Source organism: Poecilia reticulata, linkage group LG10 (assembly GCF_000633615.1).
Source record: "Poecilia reticulata strain Guanapo linkage group LG10, Guppy_female_1.0+MT, whole genome shotgun sequence".
Lineage (NCBI taxonomy): Eukaryota > Metazoa > Chordata > Actinopteri > Cyprinodontiformes > Poeciliidae > Poecilia > Poecilia reticulata.
This window is the reverse complement of record NC_024340.1, coordinates 25566564-25589624: the sequence shown is the minus strand read 5'-3', so window position 1 is coordinate 25589624 and position 23061 is coordinate 25566564. Positions and strand designations below refer to the sequence as shown.

The 23061-nt window shown below is 42.7% G+C and overlaps 1 protein-coding gene across 2 annotated transcripts in view; it reads left to right on the top strand.

Annotated features, from left to right (window-relative positions):
- Positions 1-23061, top strand: part of ndst1a (N-deacetylase/N-sulfotransferase (heparan glucosaminyl) 1a) — a 62092-nt gene that overhangs the window by 26083 nt on the left and 12948 nt on the right. The window contains exons 1-5 of one of the 2 annotated variants that reach the window (XM_017307145.1): positions 10840-10894; positions 14539-15597; positions 19504-19986; positions 20705-20792; positions 21144-21298. In XM_017307145.1, the coding sequence (XP_017162634.1) occupies positions 15052-15597; positions 19504-19986; positions 20705-20792; positions 21144-21298 (1272 nt within the window). In that variant the 5' untranslated portion in view covers positions 10840-10894; positions 14539-15051. Of the gene's footprint in view, positions 1-10839; positions 10895-14538; positions 15598-19503; positions 19987-20704; positions 20793-21143; positions 21299-23061 lie in introns of those variants that run through there. The other variant, XM_008420157.2, reaches the window with a different exon arrangement.

The following is a 23061-nucleotide window of genomic DNA, read 5'->3' as shown; positions in this document are numbered from 1 at the left end:
GATTGGAAGTTTCCCCTGAAGAGGTGAAGGATGACATTGGGACAGAAGATGTCTTGGCAAGATTGGAGACTTCAGGACTGGATCGGCTTTCTTCGTCTCACCCCCCGCTTCTGTCACCACACCTGTTACAGCCAGGAGGATGGAAAAAAAAAAAGTGTCACAAATCTGTCTGCCTGTGCAAGTCTGTCTGTGTGTGTGTGTGCGTGTGTGTGTGACAGAGTGGAAACGACTGTTTGTGCGCTCACAAGAGCGAACGGCTGAGAGGCGTATCAAATGAGAAATGTGTTACATGGGGGTTTATGGTGACGGCTTGCGCCTCGGCGCTTTGACTCAGGAGGCTTCCAGCCCCGTCATGGATGGCTAAGAGGAGACGGATTTCAGATTTTACAAGGCTAACCCGCGAATTAACCGTCTGCTTTAGCGATCAGGTGGTAGGACCCAAAACCATCCGCGCGCACATGCTCGCACACATACGCCTGTGGCTCTCCACACATGAGAGCACATATACATACACACCATTAAACTGTCAGGGATGATGTGTGTCTGCACGATGCTGCTCTGCAGCATTTAATCCATAACCCTGACAGGCTGCTTCCCAGCCTTGAATGGGCTGGGAAGTGGATTGCTGTCTCTCCACACTTAAACGCAAGAAGTTTTGCCTCTTTCGTTCCCTGATTTTTATTTTTTTTTTAACCAATTTGGTTCTAAAGCGTCGCAGGCCAATACATACACCAAGCATGCAGCCTGGTGAAAAGTTTGACCATTTGCCCAGCCTCCAGCTAMCACCCCCCCCCCCCCCTCTTCTGTAAACTGATACATGTGTGCGGTGTCACAGTCGGATACACAGCAGCTGTAGAGGCGGCAATGAAGAGGGGAAATGGGAATAGCCAGCACAGTAGACAGAGCCCAGATAGACCTGTCAGCTCTGTGACACCCACGCATACCTCACACTCTGGTCCCAGAGCGGCAGCACAGGAAGGGAAAGCAGGGCGGCTGGGCTCAGGTAAAGAGCTTCGGAGAGTGCTGGTGGTAAAGTTTAAAATAAAACCATGAAACAGAAAAAGGTGGGCTGAGGCAGTTTATTTCAGAGAAGCTTGAAGGACCTATGGGAGAGGGTTTTGGAGAAGTGCCATAAACAATCTCTTCAATTATTCAGCATCTTTTAGTTTTTTGTTGTTTATTGTTTGCCACAGATTTTAAGGAGATGTTCCCTTAAAGTTTCATATTTAGTTCTAGATCTGATGGACTTGAAAGGCTGATGTAAAAACAGATCGGTCTGTGAGTCTGGACCTTCATCCTCTTTTACAATCCTCGCCACAAACACCAAAGTTGGTGGTCTGTGCTTCGTTCAGTTCACTGTTGTAGTGTAAACACTGACTAATTATTGTGCGTCGTACTGAGCTTGCCTTCTCAAATATAAAAGCAAGTTAAAGTTAGGATTCTTTGGTACATTTGAAAATACTTATGCTTGCGAAGGCAAAAAACATTGCCTTCACCAGCAATATGTTTTATCATATATTTTCTTCAAACTCTGACCTTAGTTTAAAAAGGATTTCCATGGTCAGGTCTTCCATCTCAACATTTTACCAGAACAGTTATTGTTTTTGTAAGTGGTTGTGGTCTATATAAAATGTGTACTGATTACTGGGAAAAGTATAGCATGCGTTAGCTGTGTGTCCCAATGATTTTTTTTTTTAAAGAAATAATTTTTAGTTTTGATGTGCTTTTAAGAATTGGCATCAAGCTGATGCAAACTCAAAGATTGATAATTGATTTATTTTGCAAATCATAATAAACTGCGTAACAGAAAAATAGCCCACTACATTTCTTAACTATTGGACCTTACTTACCTTTGGCGCTATGGCAAAAAGATAATACAAAGTCTGGACAACATTGCACCTAAAATTTAAATATAATTTCTTTTCACATCTGTAACACTTTGCAGAAGTTGTGAGCTAAAATAAGTTTCTTCTGTTTTTCTCTCTTCCCCATTTCAGTTCTGTGACTTAAACAATAAATGTATCTGCTCCTAATGAGGCTCGAAAATTATTTAAATCTAATCTGTGTTGCAACTAAGCTGCACACCACAGACTCTCAGCTTGTATTTCTTTATTCACCAAGGATAAAACCCCAAATGTCTAAGAAGTACTCCTAAAACCCTAGAAAGGTGAAAAAATAAATTGGTAAAACCATAAATTTACCTCATTTACTACAGGTAGACTACTTTTTGACTTAATCATTCAGTGGTTGTGTGACCAATGATAGCATTTAGTGACACAGCCAGTAAATACTAATTTTGAATCCAGTTCTCATCTCCCAACAGATTGGTGAATCACCCAGGCAGCACTTATTAAACGCTCAGTCCAGAAACCCTGTCGACTTTTGGCCTCTTCATTGCAAAGGTAATCAGGTTTTGATGATGGCCTTCTGTAAGACAGATGCTCCTCTCACTTACTGGAAAAAGGGTATAATTTAGAGATTTTCTGTGAAAATTGAAGCATCAGATATTGTTTTTCAGTTATTTGTGAGCTTATTTTAAGCACGTAAAATAATTTCTGACTGCTGAATACACCTTGTGATGTTTGGAAAATTGTTGTGGTGACACTGTTGGCCCATCCCGTAAAAATGTTTTTTGTCATGTTTTGCTAGTTTCTGGTTACAGTATTATCACAGAAAATAACAGATTTAGTGGAAAGTTGAAAAGTGAAGCTTTTAGTTTGTGAGAGAGCAGAAAAGCTTCTCTTATGGCCAAGCTTCAAAAATACACATTATTTGTGGGATTCATTACGGGACCTACGACTGGGATTGTAATGGTGTCAATGCAGTAGGCTAATGATGATACAGGTCCTTCCTCTGCACTTGAATTGTTTTTATGCATTTAGTGCCTTTGCTCTGTTTACCTCAGGCGGCGGTGGGGAGGGGGGGGGCTGTGTCGAGTGTTTGYYGKYTRTGKWGAGSMYRMWSTGGATAAATTTGCACTTTCATCCAGTTATCTGTTGTTCTTGATTGTGCTTTGAAAGCGAGCCGATGATTGGGAGGAGTGTGCTTTTCATGCTGGAGGAAAACTCCTTATCTGCTTGATCGTGCAAGCAAAAATATGGGCGGCCCAACAGAATATCATTTCTTGTGTCAGCTTTTCTTCCGCGCCGGGATGTTCTCATGGGAACGCATTTCTGCTGCGCGAATCACAGACGGATCAGTGCGGGCCGTTTCTTATCTGGACATGAAAGCGGAGGAGATGGAAGAGGTAGGCGAGAAAGGGAAAAGGAGAGGAAGGGGCTCCCCTGGGTATGATGGTACCTGAATTTTGCACAGCAGCCTCTTGAATCTAACTCATCATCATTTCACGAGCAGGTATTATACTTATCTGTTTTGCGAGGCAGGATCTGCCTGCATCTCTCCTGTTGTCCATCAGACCGATTGAGCAGATTAGACAGTTATATTGTTTATATCGCCCCAGCAGCCTTTGCTGCAGCTCGCCTGAGGGTTTTTATAATTAGTTTAATCATTTTCAGCTATTTCTCTTGCTTCCAACAGCTGCATTTCTGGTTCAAATGAGRGCTGCAAATTGGCTACTGAAGCAAATGTAAGAGTTACTCTCAAACTATGCAGAGCTTTGCACTGGTTAATCCTTGCAGGGATCCACCCATCTTTACTTTTTTCGCCAATTTCCWKTACCTGGTCAATGCCAAACTTTGATCTGCYRATACAGATTCTGATTTCACTTAGAGCTCCCTTCAGATTTTATTTATACGGGATATCAGATGYCATCTCAAGGCATCTTACAAGACAAACTGCTACAATTTTATATACAGAAAATATACAACCAATCATATCAAATTCATATTTAATTAAATGCATTCCAGTTTGATCCTAGTTATAATACAATTCAGTCAAGTTCAGTTTGTTATGCCAAAAGTGTTTGATTTTGCAGCAATACTTTCTCCTTAGGGAGCATGTGGCGACAGTGAAAAGAAATAACTTCTTTTTAGCAGGAAGAAATCTCCAGCAGAACCTGACTCAGTGTGAGAGGCCACCCGCTGCCTACAGCTGGGGGCTGCAGGAGCACTGATCCATGTCGAAGAAAAGTTACACATGGTTAACAGAGCCAGTAGCTGCYTTAGTGGCTTCCTTTAGAAAAGAGGCACAGGTAGCAGATTAGACCTGAGCCAGTAGTACAATCTACAGGGTGAAAATGAGACATTTAGTTAGTTGCAGCAGTAGCTCCTACAGTGACTTTATTAAGGAGAGAGAACTACTGCAAGAAGATGCAATGTCGTTGTACAATTTGGTTTATATTCTTTAGAAAGTGATTTAACTCTCACGCAGTCCTATGAGGAGTTGAGTGCAACTTTGCTGCAGTACATGAAGCCTTGCTGTTATCTCCTACAAATCCTGCTCTCTCTTGTRGCCTGGACAAACAGCAAAATTACTTAACATGTTAAACGTCACAGTTTCATTTCTTTAGCTTTTGTATATCTCTGTGCTTCATATGACTTCATTTTAAACATCACACAGGAACTAAAATTAACAACTTGGGTTCTCCTTCAGTAACAACCTCCACAAAGAAGAGTGTTGCTGCCATTACCCATTAACTCTTAATGTATGGTGCATTCACTGATTAGGGTAAGATAAGCTTTTGGAGTTCCTACCCAGCATGCCACTGGTTCRCATCTATTCTGGTCTTTGTCCAATGTCTCTCTATATCTTTACACAATCCAACTAAACTGCCATTTGGTTTGAGTGACTGCATAAAACTACTCTGACAAGTACTCCTCTTTGCCATTGCCCCCCTCCACCCAGCCCCCCCAAACGCCTACGCCAGCGCTCTCATTCACAGACAGACACGCCTTATCCACGACCAGTTTGACTTTCACCTCTGAGTGATGTTTATTATCTACATGAGGAGGGGACCCATTATGATTCCTCTGTCCCAGTGGAGACATTGTACTGCCCGCCGTGCTCTCTTGTCCTTCAGTAGTGTCCTGAGATGACARTGGATAAACAATGGGAGCAAACAGTCACTCCCTCCAGCATTGATCTGGCTCTCCCTCACTACCCCCTTGTCCCTGCTTTCACCAGCAACGCCACATTGATTCCACCTACGCTCAATTTATATGAAAGCAACCCCCTACTTCCACGCACACACTTGGACTTCTCCCCCCTACCCCCCTTTTTACCAAGACTGACAAAAATGATAAATGACTAGCCCCTTCGTCCTGCTGCCACCACCTCCCTCTGCCTGATGCCGGCTGTCCGAGTCACTACAAACCTATTTGAGCCCCTTAGAAATCCAGTCGAGTGAGCAGCATTTTCTTTTCTCTCAGGGAAGAGTCTGAGGGGCCGCCCTGTAATCTCAACACAAACATGTCACTGCCGTAATTTCATCCCTGCAGGACATCCATATTCATGATGTCTAACACTTTAAAGAAAAAAGACAAATGAAGGAAATTATTATGTATTTCACTATAGGGGTCACTCATTCTGTGGCTGCTGCCTAATGGTGCGCAGTGTCACTCAAAGATGAAGTCATGTGCACCGTCTCCAAAGCGAGGTCAATTATTTCCGTCCATTTGGCTGAATCGGTTCGTTCTTTTGTCGTGCCGTCATTATCTGCATGATTTGTCCACTGTGTAATCAAATGAATTAAACTGTTGTTAATTTAAACATCACCCTGCATAAAACAATGGTGTGACTGTCCATCTTCCGATGATTTTTACTGCACACATCCAGTGTCCCCATGYCTGTAAATGGGCCACCGAGGGCCTATAAATAGAGAGACTGTGGCTGCTAGCAGACAGCATGAGAATACGCAAATGTTAAATGCAGCCATCGGCCATTTTCTGACGTCGAGGTATACAAGAGTTAAGAAAAAAATTAGCTTTTAGTCATCCTGCTCTTACTGCTTTGTTCTTTTTGTTTTTTTTTAGTTGAAGATTGACCAAAATCAGAATAAGCAGGTCAAACCGCAAAGAAAACCCATCAGTTGGGATCGGCCAAGAAACGATTGATTGTTGCAGCTCTGCTTCTAACGCCACAGGGAACGTTGGATTAACTGGTGTTTYCCCCAGCTGTGTTTTATGTAGAGTAGTGCTGTGGTCCCCCACCTGTTGCTGTGAAAGACCTCGACATGTCCCCCTCCGCTAGAAGGAAGACGAATTTAACGGTTTGTCAGAATTTCTGAACATATATTTTTTAAAGAGCAGAACAGAAATCTGCAAAGTTTAGTGCTATGAGGCCTTTCTTATTAAGATTAGAATGAATATGAAATATTCAGCAAATAATTGACTGAAGATCAGTGACTGGCAGGGTAAATACCACAAAATCACGAGTGCTTTTTTTTTGTTGTTGTCATTTTCTGCTGGATTCAGAAATCCGACGTCTACCAGTATGAACCAGGATGCTTTATTTTGTTTCTCTGCTCAAAACTCCCACCATCAGCCACCAGTATATACTTTGATGCACTTTTTTGAGTTTAGAATATCAAATAAAGTTTATGGACATATGAGTTTATAATGGGACGATCTTGTAATTTTTAAAGTATTATATAATTCTTCCACCTGTGATTGCTGCACACTGCTGGTGAGCTGGCTAAAAAAAAAAGACTCCTATACTTTTTTCCTGTATAGGAATGTATGATTTTGTTGCTGAAGAAAAAAAAAAAAACACTTGAAATTATTGGTTGAGTTTTGAAACATTCTTGCAACAAAATTACATTTAAGCATTAGGTTTGCAGCAAACATGTTTTTTTAGTGTTTTGAACAAAAATAATTGGATTCAACTGTATATTTTTGTTTTAGATTTGTGTCCTTATACCACACAGACCACAGTGGACAAAATATACAAAACTTTTAAGATGTTAGAATTTAGAAAACTCTAAGATGTTTCATCACATCAGTTCTAAGGTTTAAAATAATTTTAATGAGATGCCAGAGTGACTAGTGTTTTTGTCCTTTACTCAAGGTTATTGTACTGTGAGAATCTCACACTGACCGTTAAACATAACCGCATGTTTCTGCATGTGGAACGGGGTATTGATGAAGTTGCTGCTGCTGCTCTGCTCTCCAGTCTTTCTCCCTCCCATGTTCTCCCGTGGCTCCTAATACTCATCCGTGCTGCTTTTCCCACTCCGAAATAATCCGTTCTCCACTTCCCAATGCCCTCTGATCCTTCTGTTCGGATACCACCTGCTTGAGATTTAAAGAAGACGGCAGGTTAGGGAGCCTATTCGGGATTAAAATAGCTCAGCAGCGCCATGTATATTTTATGTCCTGCCCTCCCTGTTTTTATTCATCTTGGCCCTAATCAGCCTCACATGATATGAATGTGTAGTCAAACCATTACGCCTGAGCCCGCTCCAGCTATCTTTCCTGAGGACGATATCTACGTTGATGGATTGTGGCATGAACCCTTTAATGAAAGTCTAAAGCTAGGATCTTGCTCTGCCCTTTGCAGAAATTACAGAACAGTTGCAGTGCAAAGAAATGYCTCTAATTGCCATTGGACACAGTTCTGCTGTCTTCCCATTCTCTTCATTATTGCTATTAGGAGAAGATTGCTCTCCCTTGTCTGTGTTTGAAGATGATTCTTTCACTCTTTGTCCCATTATTGTGTCAAAGAATAACATTGCAATCATTTCAATTACGACAGTGCTGGGATCGCGCTCTTCAAGTAGGGCCTTGAGATGTAATTGGAGGGGCTTTGGCGAATAGAAAGGCATTTCCACTCCCACCCCCCTCCTCCTCCTGTGAAATTGCCTCAGTCCTGGGGACAGTAAATTGAGTTGCTGAAAAATGATGTGATAATTCTGCCACATGGCTCAGTTGGGCAAATTGTCTGAAAGTCACTTTCTCGAGAATTAGAAGGCAAAACAACATTTCCCTCCCGAGTCTCCTGTCCTTCACGCAGCAGCATGAAATGAATTGATGAGACAGAGAGAGAGGGAAGTGTCGCTGTAAATGTTTGCAGCTGAAATGAAGCCGCCTGCTTGTGCATTCAGATCGGGTGGGAGGCAGAAGCCAGAGTGAAGACGCGGTGCCTCTTTTCCTCGCTATTTCACAGCCTAAGCCTTTAATCACGGCAACCACAATGGGTGCATAAAATGGAATTCAAATTTCAGATTGATTGATTTTATATTGGCGATTGCCAAGGCTGGCTTAAGAGGGGAGGAAAAGAAGAAAAAAGGGAACACGACGGTGGCTTTTAAATGTACCCTCTTTAAGAAGACTAACTCTTGCTCCCTTCACGCGCTTGTTTGTCGTCTTAGATGTGCTTCAAAAGAAAAAATGAAAATTCGTGCTTTTTGAAGTTTAATCTCCCGCAAGACAGGGTAAGAGTCTGAATGCAAATGAAAAATGTACTTCGGCTTTGCTTCTTTTTCTTTTTTTTTTTTGCTGCTGCTTTTGATGGAAGCTCAGCGGTTTTAGGAGTTGCGGACTGTCGGCATCACAAAAATATTAGTTTGTCGTCTCACGTCTTATGAATGAGCAGAGTGCAGAAACAGAATCTAAAACAATCGAGGGAATTAAAAAACTTGTTTTCAGGAACGGGCTGCTAGGAGATTGAGAGGAGTAAAAAAAATATTTTAATTTCATCGTATTAAAATAAAAAAATAAGATGTCCACCAATATTTAATGACTTTTTTTGTTCGCAGAAAAAATAGTTTCTTTTTTGTTGTTGTTCTGTAGCAATGAGCCTGTTACTGCTAATAATTTAAAGTCRGGCTGCTTTTTTTACCCAGAGAAAATTCTTTGTGCAACTTTAATTAAATTGACTGTCATAGTTCAGGTTTTCTGCCCCAGTGAGTAACAGGCCACCTTTTATAAGAAGACWTGCTAGCTCTTGTAGCTTGTTGCTAATGTTTTTTGTTTTCCAATCTGTCATGAAAAGATCATATTTGATAGCCAAGCCATGTCGGTCTGTATTTTTCGTTGCTGCTGCTGTTCTTTGCTGTAGAAAAAATATTTTTTCTTCTTCTTTCTTAATGAGAGAAAACATTCAGTAGTTACAGCTGATTGACGAATCAATGCAAGAGATGAGGAAAAGGGACGCGCTWTGTCTTGACTGACTGGAGAAAACCATGCTCTGYCTCTGTTATCGCGTTAAAATACAGTTTACACATCAGAACTGGTGTCACTTAAAATTTTAGTATCTTCAATATTTAGAAATGAAACTGACTTCTCAGGACTTTGAAAACCAGCACCAGCCCATGCCTAGTTTTGTTCAATCTGCGCCCTTCAAGTCATCTTCCACACTAGCAGCAGAGCTAGCATAAGAMCATTTAGCACCATTTGCAGTGTCGACATTAACAGGATTACAGATTAGGGATTACATCTGCGTCTTTCTTTTCCGTTTAACCTTGTCCTTTGCCCCATTGAAACATTTCAATGGTTCAACTAAACTCATTACCATCTTTTTTTTTCTTTTTCTTTTAAAGCCCTAAGCGTTTGAACGAATTCTCAGGAATAAACAAAAACAAGCAGACCTTCAACTAATGAGTCTCCCAGGTCTGTCTCTTTTGCAGTCGAGCCACTTTGGTACATCCACATCAATACACAGAGACAGAAAAGTGATAACGGCAACAGCAGCCTTTTGATGAGTGTCCTATGGATTACTGCCCCCTTTCTGTGCCGTTTCCATCCGTCTGATCACGACGCATCTCCAGAGTTTCCATGGAGAACGTGTGGTTGCCAAGGTCTGTGGCGGCTGATCACAGAGGGTCATCGTTTATTTCTGTCAGTCAGCAGCAAGGGGAACAGATTGGCAAGGAGAGATGACAGAAAGGAGGGGCTGGGGGAGGGGCGAAGGCGCTGGAAGATCCTGAGGGGGCAGTGAGGGTCCGGCTCTCCTTTAGAAGTTTATTTGTCCAGGGGATCACCAGCATGTAGTCCGATGGTGTTAATGTACTGACTCTCCTCGCAAATCCCCCGTGCCACTTAGTCTTATTCACACTTTAAACAAAGTGCAGCAGCGGTGCAGAGGTGGGTGGGAGGGAGGTGAAGTAGGGAGCAGGACGCRCGAGGAGGCTACATATGGCCAACTGCTGCGTTGTTTATTCCAAGAGTTGTTACAGCTGAGGAGCAGCCTCAGTCTCCCGGCTCCTCTTCATCTCTCATTAATCTAACAGTATGGTTCTGGCCCGCTGCCCGTGCTGTTGAGCGAGCAGGTTTGGAGTGACCACCCACTCCGAAGAAAAGCATTATTCCGTCTCCTCGTCCGTCACCTGCTATTGTTTATTCTCTCTGTTTCTCAGCTGCCATAAAATAATGAGGGGAACATTTGAATTTTTCAGATTGATGGTCGCCCTCGGGGGGTCATTCTTCTTCTTTATTTCCTCCCCTAAATTAGATTTTCCGTCWTTTTGCTCCCTGTTTTTCATTCCCTGTCCTTTACTGTTTTCCTTCCTTTCATCTTGTGGTTCTTTCCCCCTCTTTCTCTCTCTTTTTCTCTCTCTCTCTCTCTCTCTCTCTCTCTCTCACTCTTGCTCTCGTTTCTCTCTCCTGCCGGCCCTCCTGCCAGACTTCTAGTCCACGTGTGCAATTACATAGCTCACATTCAGTCAAGGCTCTTTCCATCACAGAGAATGAAAAGGTTTGTTAACACACGCGTTCCTCTTCCTCTCCTTCTTTATGCATGAGTTAAGACTGAGTTTCTTTGGCAGTCTGAAACACTCCGTTGTGTTGAAACCTTTTGGCTGGTTCTTGCCTCCCCAATATGTCTGCCGGCTATACCTCTCATTGGCTTCTGCAAAAAAAAAAAAAACATGAAATATTCATGCTCCCCTTTTCTCCTCTCTCTCCGTTCGTGAATCAATTATTTTGTAGAAAGGGGATCTCAGACATTCACGTGGCTTCTCCGAAGGTACCTGCGGAGGATAAAGTGGAAGACGCATTAGGTGAGATGGGCATGCAGACATTTGAGATCCATTAGCCATTATTTTGTGCAGTTGATCCAATATTCTCATCATGTCCTAAAGTATTCTGCTCTCTATTTAGCCTTCCTAATATCACTGCCTCGCACTCTGGGCCTTGAGGTTTCCATTAATTTATCCCCGCGGCTCTCACCCTCCCGTCTCGTGCCATCGCCCTCCATCTCTCACACCGTCTTCGTCCTTTTCTTTSAGCCGCACATCACTTTCTGAAGGTCAGCATCGGGAGGCAGTCACGTCTGCTGTGAACTGGGCAAAGAAGCGAGGCATCGGCTCTCTGCGTGTGTTTTGTCACCATTAGGTCTGCTCCCAAGTCATGTCAGCAGGGTCATTATAGTCGCAGTGGAGCTTATTGGGTCCCTGCGGAYGTCGGCCAAAGATAGCACATCTTGAGCCTGATTACTCATTAACAAAAAATAAATAAATTAGAGACTTTTTTTTCTAATCAGCCGACACAGGAAATGAAGAAACTACTTAAAAAAAAAGAAAAGAAAAAAAAAAGATGTGTTTTACTGTTTTATTAAATAATTAGACATAGTATGACATAAATGTCTTTGTGGAAATATTATTGATTTTTAAAGAAATAGTTTCAGGTTACTGTTAAAGCTTGTGCATTTCCTGTAGCTTATCCTCTCTCATAGACATTGATCTCCAGCTTGTTGCAAAAAGCAATATGACCCTCACTTCCATACTATAAAGCTCAATGCTCCTTATGTCCTGATGATGATCCTGAAAATTGTGGTTTTCAGGATTCTTGAAAACTGCGATTCAAGAAGACTAATCTTCCTMTGTATATTCCGGAAAATGTGGATCCTGATGTTGACTGTGATTTCCCATAATTGGGTGCCAACATTTCCAAAGCCAACATGCTCTATGACAGACAGATTTAGAGCATCAGATGATGAAATAGAGCCGCATTGCTTTACTCTTTTCTGTTATCTACTGAAATCCTGGATCTCTCACAACATGATTAGTCCACAGACATGCGTTGATGTATATTAAAATTCTCATTTATTCTACAACTTCACTTTAGACCATTGCTAAAAGTGGTTTGTCTAGTAGCAGTCTTTTTCTCTCAGTCAAAGTGAACCACACCAAAGAGTGTTTTCAGTGTTGTTTTATTGTTATACCACCTTGATATAGTTACTTGAGTATGTTATACATTTTCTCTTTTAAAATCTTCATGTAAATACTGTGAAACTGTTTTTTTTTTTTTTTTTTACCTAAGGTTAAATCCGAAAGCAACCCGTGCTTTTTTATTTATTTTTTGCTGCTCTCTCTCATTTTTGCAGCTGTATGAGTTTTGGTTTCCTTTAAGTACATTCAAGCCCTCTCGCCGGAGAGGTCAGAAGAAACCCCTCCTCGGCTTGTGTGTCGTGTGAAGTCGTCACTCTCGCCTGGCCGTCTGCTTCGCTGTTTCCAGCAGGAGTCGCTTCCTGCGGCTAATCATACTTTGATATGCTGTGGCACGAACCTCGGCTCCCTTAGAAATGAACAAACAAGGCGCCCYGGGAGATCTCGAGGCGACCGGAGCTATTGGTTTTTTTTGTCTGTTGCACCACGATACATCCTCTGAACACCCACCTATTTTTTTTTATTTTTTCTTTTCTTTTCACGGTCTCTCTCTTTACATTAGTCTCTGTATCTCTCTGAAGAGGAAAGTTGGACACCAGTCAGAGAAACAGAAGTGTGATTCCTGCCTTTCCACTCGCAGCGAGATTTTGCACGTCTTGTTAATCTTAGCTGGAAGCACGGAGGCCRTAGAGAAATGCCAGAATGAGTCTCAGCTGCATTAGACGTATACAACYGTTTTCTCTCCTCATGTCCTGCTGCGTYTGTTTGAATGATTATTTTGGTAATCAAATGGATTATCCTTAAGGAGTTATGTTAGGCTGAGCAAGCTTGTATGCTTAATGTTACTCACCTTTAATTAAACCGGAACGCCATTATCGCATCCTTTTCATGTCCGTTTGTGTCGGTCGAGATGAGTTTTGGTGGTCAGCGTTTATTGCCTCGGAGTTAAGAAGGATGCGACTCTAATGCGGTGTCGAGGGCTTTATAAAGAGGAGGCGTAGCACCACAATAGCTCTCCAACTTAATGGTCAGAGGATTTTCTATGCAAAGGTAATGATGCTCTGTCTCGTTTCTCCCACCAGCACTCTAAATGGACAAAAGATGTTTTTCTAAGTGCCGAGCTTTACACTGTTCTCACGCCGCATCCTGGGTCTTTCACACTTGGCTTGATAGAGATAGTCTAAAAGGCTGAGGTATTATGCTCAGTCTGCAGAGAGTATAGAAATGTATATCGAGTGCGCTGGGGGATTTTTGCTACAAAGGAGAGGGTCTGATTGTTGCCAGGTTTGTCTGTCACTGTTCTCCACGCCTCTGCGCTCAGATTGCTTCCCATCCTTCGGCTTGTTTTTTTGTTTTTTTTGTGGTGCTGGTTCTGTGTGGGGGTTTTTAGGGCCTGATGGCTTCACTCGTGTGCTGTCGCACGTTTTCACTGGATTGAACTGTGAACAAGCTCGTGCAACATCTTTCTTTCTCTCATTCCTCCTATGAATTGTGTTGTGTCTGTAAGACCTGGAATCTTTGCTTTATTTGTGTTTAGGGTTTGCATGCATAGAGGCTGCAGCGCCTTGCAAGATTCTGTAGTAAAAGTGGAGGAGCTGCAGAGAACCACAGCTCAGGTGGACATACCTGGCAACAGGACAGCTAGTAATGGTGAACTCCTCAAATCTGTCCTTCATGGAGGAGTGGCTAGAAGAAAAAAAGTCATGTTTTTAATTGGTCACACACAAACTCCCATTGAAACATGGTGGTGGCAGCACCATGCTGTGAAGATGCTTTTCTCCACTTGCGCACTTCCTTCTTAAGCAACTTTTCTTTCTTTTATCTTCCCCTGTGTTTACTTCCTTTCTTCCTTCTGTCTCACATTCTCCATCTCGTCCCTGATTCCTTCATTTGTTCGTTTTCTCCGCCTTTAGTTTCATTTTTACTTTCCGTCCTTTTTTGTGTCTTCCTTCGTTCACATTCTCCTTTGTCCTTAAGGTCTTGTCCTTCCCTTTCCCCYTGCCTTCAATCCTCACTAGTGTAAATTCTTCTTTTCTTCTTTTCATTTTGCCCTACATTATGTCCTTCCACCCATTCATCCCTGTGTCCTTTTTGTTTTTTCTTTCTTCTTTGCTTTCTTCATTCCTTCCTCATAACATTCTTTCATTTGGTCTCTGTTTTTTTTCTTTTGCAGGTTTCATAAACTACTTTTATAATATAAAAGTTCGGTTAAATTGACTGAAGAGGGACCAGATTTCTTTGAAGAAAATGTGTAGAAACTGTGATTGAAGTACATTGGTTGTCGTGACGAGACAAAAAGAGAGAAGCTGTAGGGGTGTAAATACTTTAGGTGTGTGTGTGTAGGGTGAATCTGGCAGCTGTTTCTTTGAGTAGGATTACTTCGGAGTGAACTTTCTGATAATACACGCGCATCTCCCACACGCCGTCGAACCCACACGGCAGCCGAACGCAGCCTGCTGTTTGTTATATAGGAGCTGCTATCGTGCTGCTGGATTTCAACTGAACTTTTTTCTATTTTTCTTTTGTCTTTTTCCTAGGAGTGGAGTGTGTACCCTGAGGGAGCGATGCTGCTCTGATGACCGGCTCGGCCTCGGCTTCCTCTAGAGATTATTCTGCAGTCAGAAGAGCGGGGMAAATCGTCGACAGGATATGGTTGGAGGATTCACGTGATGGWTAGGTGATGGAGTCCTCCACCGCCCGTCTCCCCCGGTGACTCGCCCTCTCCTGCAGCTCGCGCTCCGGCACGAGTGTGTATCGGCGGCCCACGAACCCTCCACTTCTTTGCCATGGTGACATAAGCGGCACAGCAACATGAGGGAGCGCCAACGTGACCGTCTTGTTTCCTTTCCCAGTAGCTGCTGTCGCTGCTACCTCCATGCTTAGCTCTGTAACAATCCGGACTCTGCTGTGAGAAACTTCTGCCTGTCTCTTTGTTTCTTTATTTTTTTCTTTTCTTTTTGTTTGTTTTCGTTTTCTCTGCCTGCGCTGAGAGGAACTGTCCCCTCGGCGTGTTGCTGGGCCGGTGGGGCGGAGCAGTGCGGCGAGAGACGATGCTGGGATGCGTGACACGCCTCCGTCGGCTGGTCCGCCTCCTTCCCCTGCAGACCTCCCTGCTCATCCTCTTCCTGTTCTGCACCGTCAGCGTCTTCATCTTCTCCTACTTCCTCTATGGTGTCAAGCGAGAGCCGGAGCCTTCGGCGGGGGGCTTGTCCGGCCCCGACGGAGCCTCCGCGGACTCGGACTACCCGAGGGTGGTCCCATCCCGGCTGCTGCCYGTGCGGAGCATCCCGGGGGTGTCCGGGGTGGACCTCGGAGGGACCAGGACAGATCCTGTGGTTCTGGTGTTTGTGGAAAGCCAATATTCTCAACTGGGGCAGGAGATCGTGGCCATCCTGGAGTCCGGCCGGTTCAAGTACCGGACTGAGATCTCTCCCGGGAAGGGGGACATGCCCACCCTGACGGACAAGGAGAGGGGTCGTTTCACTTTGGTGATTTACGAAAACATTCTCAAGTACGTGAACTTGGACGCTTGGAACCGAGAGCTGCTGGATAAATACTGTGTGGAGTACGGAGTGGGCATCATCGGCTTCTTCAAGGTTAGGACAACAGCACACTCCCTGTGCCTCTCTCACCTCCCTCCCCCCGCTCCCTCACACCTTCTACCCTGTCCATCTGGCTCCCACCATCTCCAAGGAGATGGGATTTACAGAGTTGGAAAGACCTGCCTTGTTCAATATCACTCAGCTGCTTTGCTCTATCCTGCGTTTCTCTTCTGGTTTCTTTATATCCGTTTCTTTCTCTTTTTCTGCAATCTGGCCTCCTTTGCTCCTCTCCAGCAGTCTGTTAATTCTTGTTTTCTGCACTTTGTCTTTGTAGTGTCTCTTGCCTTTCTCTCCTCTATTTATGTCTCGGTCTATAACTCTTATTCCCGCGTTCTTGCTCTCTGAGTTATCCCCAGAGGCCTCTGTTTGCCTGAGGCCATCTTTCAGGTCTTATGGTTTTAATCACCCTTTCTGAGCCAYGGAGAGAATATAGAAGCGCGGAGGCATGGATGGAGATGTTTGGGGGGCGGCAGATGAAAGTTAGCCTGGTGGGATTTTACTGCCTGTTGAGAAAGAACAAGGATGTGCATCTTAATGGATCTGTCACATAAAAGATGTGCTTTCTGAATTGTTTGCACAGAAACATTTCCTGTCACATTTATAAAACATGAGTCTATATATATATATATTTTTTTATTTTTATTTTTTTACAGATTTAGACTGTAAAACATCTGGATCAATATATAGAGGCCGATTGGTAACAACATCTTTAAAGATTATTTAGACAATTTAACCCACATTTGACAGAAATGCCAACTATACCCATTAGATTGCATATGATGGAGTGCAAATGTTTAAAGCAAGCTCTCTTTTCTTCACGCTTTCTTCTAGCCGCCAGACTTTCTTCTAATCTTTTGAAGTTGTTTTGATCAATATTTCTCCAGGCTTTCTGAAAGTCTGTCTTTTCTCCCATTTCTACTTTTTTTTTTTTTGACACTTCCCTCTGACCTATGAGTCATTCATGCATAAAAAGCCTTCTAAGCTGAAAAGAATGTCATCAGCACCAAACAGACAACTTGACAACCAGCAGTCTATCACACAGACACAAACCGATCTCAATTCTTTGGATTAATCCATGAAAAGTGCCACGGACTTCACAGTTTGGCAGACAAAGATGTGTGGAGCTCCTTCTCCGGTTTTTGATCTGAATTCTTGTATTTTAGTGGAATATCTTACGTGATGGACCGACACAAAGCAGTGGATGATTGTGAAGTAGAAGGGAAATAACACAGTTTTGAAAAGTTTGACGGCTTCGACCGTTCTTGGCCAAAACATCTATCAATAAGAAGAGAATATTTTCCTCCTGCCATAGTTCTTCATGTCAGGAGCAGAGGTGATGTGAAGCTGCATGGGAAGGAGAGAAGTTGTGGTCAAATATTGTTTCACACATATAAAAAGCTTATATAATTAGAAACATCGCAAAGCTCAACTCTCAAATTTTATTCAATTTATTTTATATTATTCCCATGTTTTATCTACCCGTCATTGGATTTCACTGGTCTGTTCCACCTGGAGGTTGTACATCTCTAATTCTGTGACTTACAAAACACTGTAAACATTTTCAAATCCAATTTCATAGAAAGGTTGAGAGCCGACCGAGCCGGCAATCGTCAGAGGCCGTCGTCAACCGATTTCKCTGCGCATCTCTAGATATAATGTTTCAGAAATGCTGAGCTGAAAACGTGGCTTGCAATAGATGGTCATCTGAAACACTGGGTCCTGTTTCAAGTCTCTGCTGGGTTGTTTTCCTGTTTATTAAACACACCAGAGATGCATTTCAGACATTTGTTCTGATACCAATCTGAAACCTATTAGATTAGACACCTAATCCCATTCGAACGCTAAATTAAAGTTAAGAAAATTTGAATGTTTTTTTGTTTTTAAAAGCGTTTAAAAGTTTTGCACAGGGTTATTTTTGCACCCCCTCTCAGATCAAGTTCCCCTCTGCCTGCTCACAGTTATGCTGAACATAAAGCTGTTGTTAAGTTTTGGCTGCCATTTATCTTTCATAGGAATCTGATATGCTTCAGGAGTCTCCTGTTGAGGCGCAGGCATCGTCTCTGTTCAAGGTGTCAGACTCGAGCTGTAGAACTAAGCGAAGGCTCATTGCCTTTTGTTGCTTTACTTTAGTTGTGCAAAACACCTCTACTCTTTTCGTTGTTTCAAAATTATTTGTTAAAATTGTTGCTTTTCAACCGTTTCAATCTGCAAATAGATATGAATTGAAAAGATGCTGTTTGAAAGAGAATCGGTTTTGTTCAGATATTAACGTCACGATTAAGACTGTGATTTCAGCACTGATTTTCATATTTGGTGTCACTTCAACCTATGATGGTCTAATCTTCACATCTTGRTAGATGAACAACGGTAACTTTTAGCTTCATCATACAACAACCATATAGGGTGTGGAGGTTCTGGCTGTGCCTTGCTGACGTAGTAATAATACTTAAATCTTTATATGTTCAGTCACTTTACAACTGAATGCAAAGCAGTGTGATTGTGAAAAAGAAATTTGGACAGCTTTTTAGTCAAATAGCTGAAGCTTAGTAATATTGTTTGTTTGTGACAATCAACTTTCTAGTCCTTCTGGAAATTCTCAAATGGATTTACGTCTGGACTCTAACTGAACCAAGCATGAATGAATTTGTTTAAAGCTAAACATGTTCAGGTTGTGCGTTTTGTTGTTGTCCTGCTGGAAGACGAACCTTCGTCCCGGTTGTAGGTGTTCTGCAGCCCCAAGCAGAGATCGTCCAGCATTGCCTGATAGTTGGCTCCATCCATCTTCCCATTAACTCTGAGCAGCCTCTCTGTCTCTGCCGCCACCACCACCGTGTTTCATCATGACRATAGTATGTTCAGGGTAATGTGCAGGGTTGGTTTCCATCGACTTCTTGGCTTCTTCTCTGATTATTGCTCTTCTTGCCTGTCCTGTCAACAAATCCCCCAAAAACCTCCACAGAACAGCTGAATTCATATCACACTGAGGTTAAATCACACACTTGAACTCGGTTTATTGGGTGACTTTCTGAAAGCTTTGAAAGGTTTCACTGGATTTGATTCAGAATTATCAGAGCGAAGGAGGATGAAAACAAACACATCATTCAGTATGTTTGCATATAAACCCTGTCGTGATAGCACATTTAGCTGTTTGCTAAATTGTTCCAGAAATGATTGTGATGAATAATAACATTGTTGTTTTGAGACTATTTCCAAGTAATGTATTGATGATTGCATAATGTTGCGAGTTTGCCCTCTCAAAGACAAATAAGCTTTTAATTTAGTAAAGAACGCTGGAAAGAGAAGATATTTACAATATCCAAATGAACACAAAACTGAAAACAACAGATTAAACAGGAATAAAAACACTAAATAAAATGGATTGCGACGTCGGCAATCGCGATGGCTCTTCAAAAGACATTAACTATCAGAACAGAGACGTTCGAGCGCATTTTAATTTATCATGATGCAAAGACTTGGTATCAAGTCGTTAAAAAAACATTYGTCATTTTCCTTATGTACGACTTTATTTTGAGTTGTCAAATGAAATCCGAATAAAATTAATWAATTTTTTATGTGATGAAATATTGACACAACGAAGGGCTGAGAGTCTTTACATGACGTACTGCAAGTCAGACAAAAAGAGCAAATGTAAAGAAAAGACAACAATCAGAGAATGATTTGTTTGTTGTCACTGATGCGGCAATCTGAGAGCAGCGGGAGCTTTTTCACTGTAGCACAGCAGATTGAGCGTCAGCAGGTTGGAGCCGCTTAATGCCTTCACCGTTGAGTAGGCCTGACACGCCTTGCTTCACACACGCGACTAAAGAAACTGGGGAGTTATTTGCAATATGTATAATTAATTATTGTCATTTCTGTCTTGCCTCTCTCTGCGTCAATCAGGCCAACGAAAACAGTCTGCTGAGTGCGCAACTCAAAGGCTTCCCCCTCTTTCTTCACTCCAATTTGGGTTTGAAGGACTGCACGGTCAACCCCAAGTCGCCGCTCCTCCTAATCACCCGGGCGGGCCAGACGCTGCCCGGTCCCCTGCCGGGGGACGACTGGACCGTGTTCCAGTCCAACCACTCCACCTACGAGCCCGTGCTGATGGCGAAGACCCAGTCGGCCGAGAGCGTGGCGTCGCTGGGGCAGAACGCGGCCATGCTGCCCTCGGTGGTGCAGGACCTGGGGCTTCACGACGGCATCCAGAGGGTCCTGTTTGGCAATAATTTGAACTTTTGGCTGCACAAGCTGGTGTTTGTGGACGCCGTGGCTTTCCTAACCGGGAAGAGGCTCTCGCTGTCCCTGGAGCGCTACATCCTGGTGGATATAGATGACATCTTTGTGGGCAAGGAAGGCACCCGCATGAAGGTGCCTGATGTGAAGGTGAGTCGCAAAACAAGCCTCGCTTATCTTCTCATCTGGCTGTGTTTTCAACAGCGCTTTGCTATGATTCAAAAATAAAATGGCCTCACACAAAGCCTGTCCTATCCTCTGCCAGTCACACAGAAACCCCTTCTTCTCTCTCCTCTTTTCGTTTCTGAATGGATCCATCCCAGCAGGCTGCTCAAAGCTGACAGGCCCCGCCGCTCGCGCTGTCACAAAAACCTCTGCGACGATGAATATTTCAGGGGCTCGGAGGCATACAAAGAATGTCGAAAAGCTTCTTGCTTTCGTCCCCTCAGAGCAGAAAAGCCTCCCCTCGCATGCAGAGACGGCGGGTGGAAGGGGGGGAAAAAAAAAAGTTACGGTGGAGGCTTCAAGGCCTCCGCAGCGGCAAGGTTTTAGGAACGAATCCCACTCCCCGACAAGATTGAGAAGTTTGAAAACAGGGGWGACGGAGGGGGGAGTCGTGTTGCGTGCGGGGAGCCTCATCCAGCATTTAGATCAAATGAAACAAACACCCGAATCAGAGGGAAGCGAAATATCAAACGGAATGGGGGAAGCGGAGAGGCGGCAGCTGGGAGTGGATGTTGGATGTTTACCGAGAGAAACTCACAGAATTAAAGATATATGTGGGCACGCGTTGCTCATTAACGTACTCATGCGCCAGTTTGAGCTCATCATCCGTTGACTCATTCTTCTTCCCCTCCCACCGTTTCAGGCCCTGCTGGAGACGCAGAGGGAGCTGCGCACCCATGTGCCCAACTTCACCTTCAATCTGGGCTTCTCAGGGAAATTCTTTCACGCTGGTAAGAGATGCTAGTTGGCGCACGCAGAGCCCGAAAACATCCCAAACCGAAACACATTTTAAGGCTTTTTCTGCTGTTGCTCTTTGCCGTCCTTTAACCTTTGATTTCTTTCCTCCTCGCTGTTGCTCATCCTTCACTCTGATATGTGAACGTCTCTTCCTTTTGCTTCGCTGACTTTCATTTCCTCCCTTTTTCCATCGCTGCCCCCACTTTACCTTTGTCTCAACTCGTCTTGCTTTATTTTTATCTCTTCAATTTCCTCCTAAATCCGCCTTTTCCTGCCGACCCCTTTGGCTTGTTTCAATCTCTTGTCTTCCTCCCTCACTCCCCCCGTCTCTCTGACCCACTCAGGATCGGATGAGGAGGACCTGGGAGATGACCTGCTGCTGTCCCATGTGAAGGATTTCTGGTGGTTTCCTCACATGTGGAGCCACATGCAGCCCCATTTATTCCACAACCAGTCGGTGCTGGCCGAGCAGATGTTGCTCAACAAGAAATTTGCCATGGTGAGTCATGATGGGGGGGGGCAAAGGTCACAGCTTTGACTGAAGGCTGTGAATCAGAGGCATCCTTGTTTATCCCTTTGTGCTTGACGTTTCTTTGATTTTTGTTTAAATGAAAAGCGAATCTGTTCCAGTTRAGTTTTAGCTATATTCATCACTGTGAGAGGAAGTATGATTTTAATTGTAGCAGTTATGCTACTAGTTTGTCCATCAAACTAACGCTGATTGATCTAATTTATTAGTAACATTCTTGTGTGGTCTTAAAAATTACTTACATTTATGCATCTCAGTTTTCAATAATGGGTTGCAGAATCGTATTTATTTTCACTTTAAATGTGTACATTCATTCTTTCATTTTTGTTATTTGAGAATTGCACTGAAAACTTTCGTTTATTTAGTTTCAAGTAGTTTTGGCCGAATAATTCATGCTGCAACAAAACTSCAGAACTAATTCAGCCTTTAAAATTGTCCCTTTTATGTTTGTTTAGGGAACTAACAATTATGTTTTTCCTAGTGTTACATAGTATTTATTAATTAAATTAGTTTTTAAGTCAACATAGGTTTTTATTGGTTTYAAATCCTTGTAGATCTTAAGTTGAAATCATTAGCAACATAGTTTAGAATTGCAAMAATATCTCAAWCTTAACTAAGTGAAATTTGCTCACTCTCTGTCTTTTTTTTTCCGTGTGTGCCGGCTCCAAGAACCTTAATATTCTCAACAAAGAACAAGTGTGGATTATTTGCTCATTAATGGTCTGTGAATAATAGTAGCTTTGGATAATTTAACCTTCAACTGGCTATAAAGATCCAACCTCAAAGTCTAAGAGTTCACCACCAAAGGGCAAATMTTTAAAAATACCAGGGAAAACATACAAGATGCAGTTAAGAAAGTTACTAATCATTTAGACACGCAGTTGTAAAACAATTTGTTTGTTGATCAAAAATGCCACAGGTATGAATAATCTGGCCTTAACTGCAGGTTTACCTAAGATTAAATGATCAAAGCCTATCTTTTTACTGTCTGAGGCAAATGAACAACAAATGTTGGCTTCATTTTCTGCAGCTGAAACATTTCCTTTTTCAACTCGATTTTTGCAGCGCTGTTTTTCCTAGTTAGGCACAACCTGATTAAAAACAGATGCAGAAACGAGAAGRAAAATGCTACATTTTGCGGTGGAGAACATCAGCTTCTAATATAACAAACATCTATGAAGACTATGTACATGRTCTTTTTTTCTTTTTTTGACACGCATGCATCCATGGTAATAAAGAAATACTACACCCWCTTTTATTTGCAGAGCTTTATGCACTCCAATTTTTTTTCCAAGGTCTGCATGTATTCAAATTTAACCTCATTGCTGCAAAAATACAYACCAGATTCCACGCTGTCGTTATTTATTAACCTGAAATGAAGRGAAATTGGAAAAAGTGGTGTGTGAAAACTGAGCACAATGTTGCTGCTTTCATTGGATTTAAAGGGGAAAAGTAGCTGCCTGGTGCTGCTAATCAGATGTGGATGATTAGGTGAACATCGGTAGCTTGTGGCCGTCTCTTTACAACAAGGAGGTTTGGCTATGTGTTGCTGCGAAGCATGAACGTTTGCCCCGCATAACGTCAAGCATCAAATGTACTAACYRTGACTTTCAGCTGAGTCATTGACCTTGAGAAAGGAAACCTTTTGTTGGAAAATAACTAAGACTGCACAAAGGAAAAGTATTAAACTGGAATTCAGTTTTTATAGACACTTATTTTTTTACTCATTATAA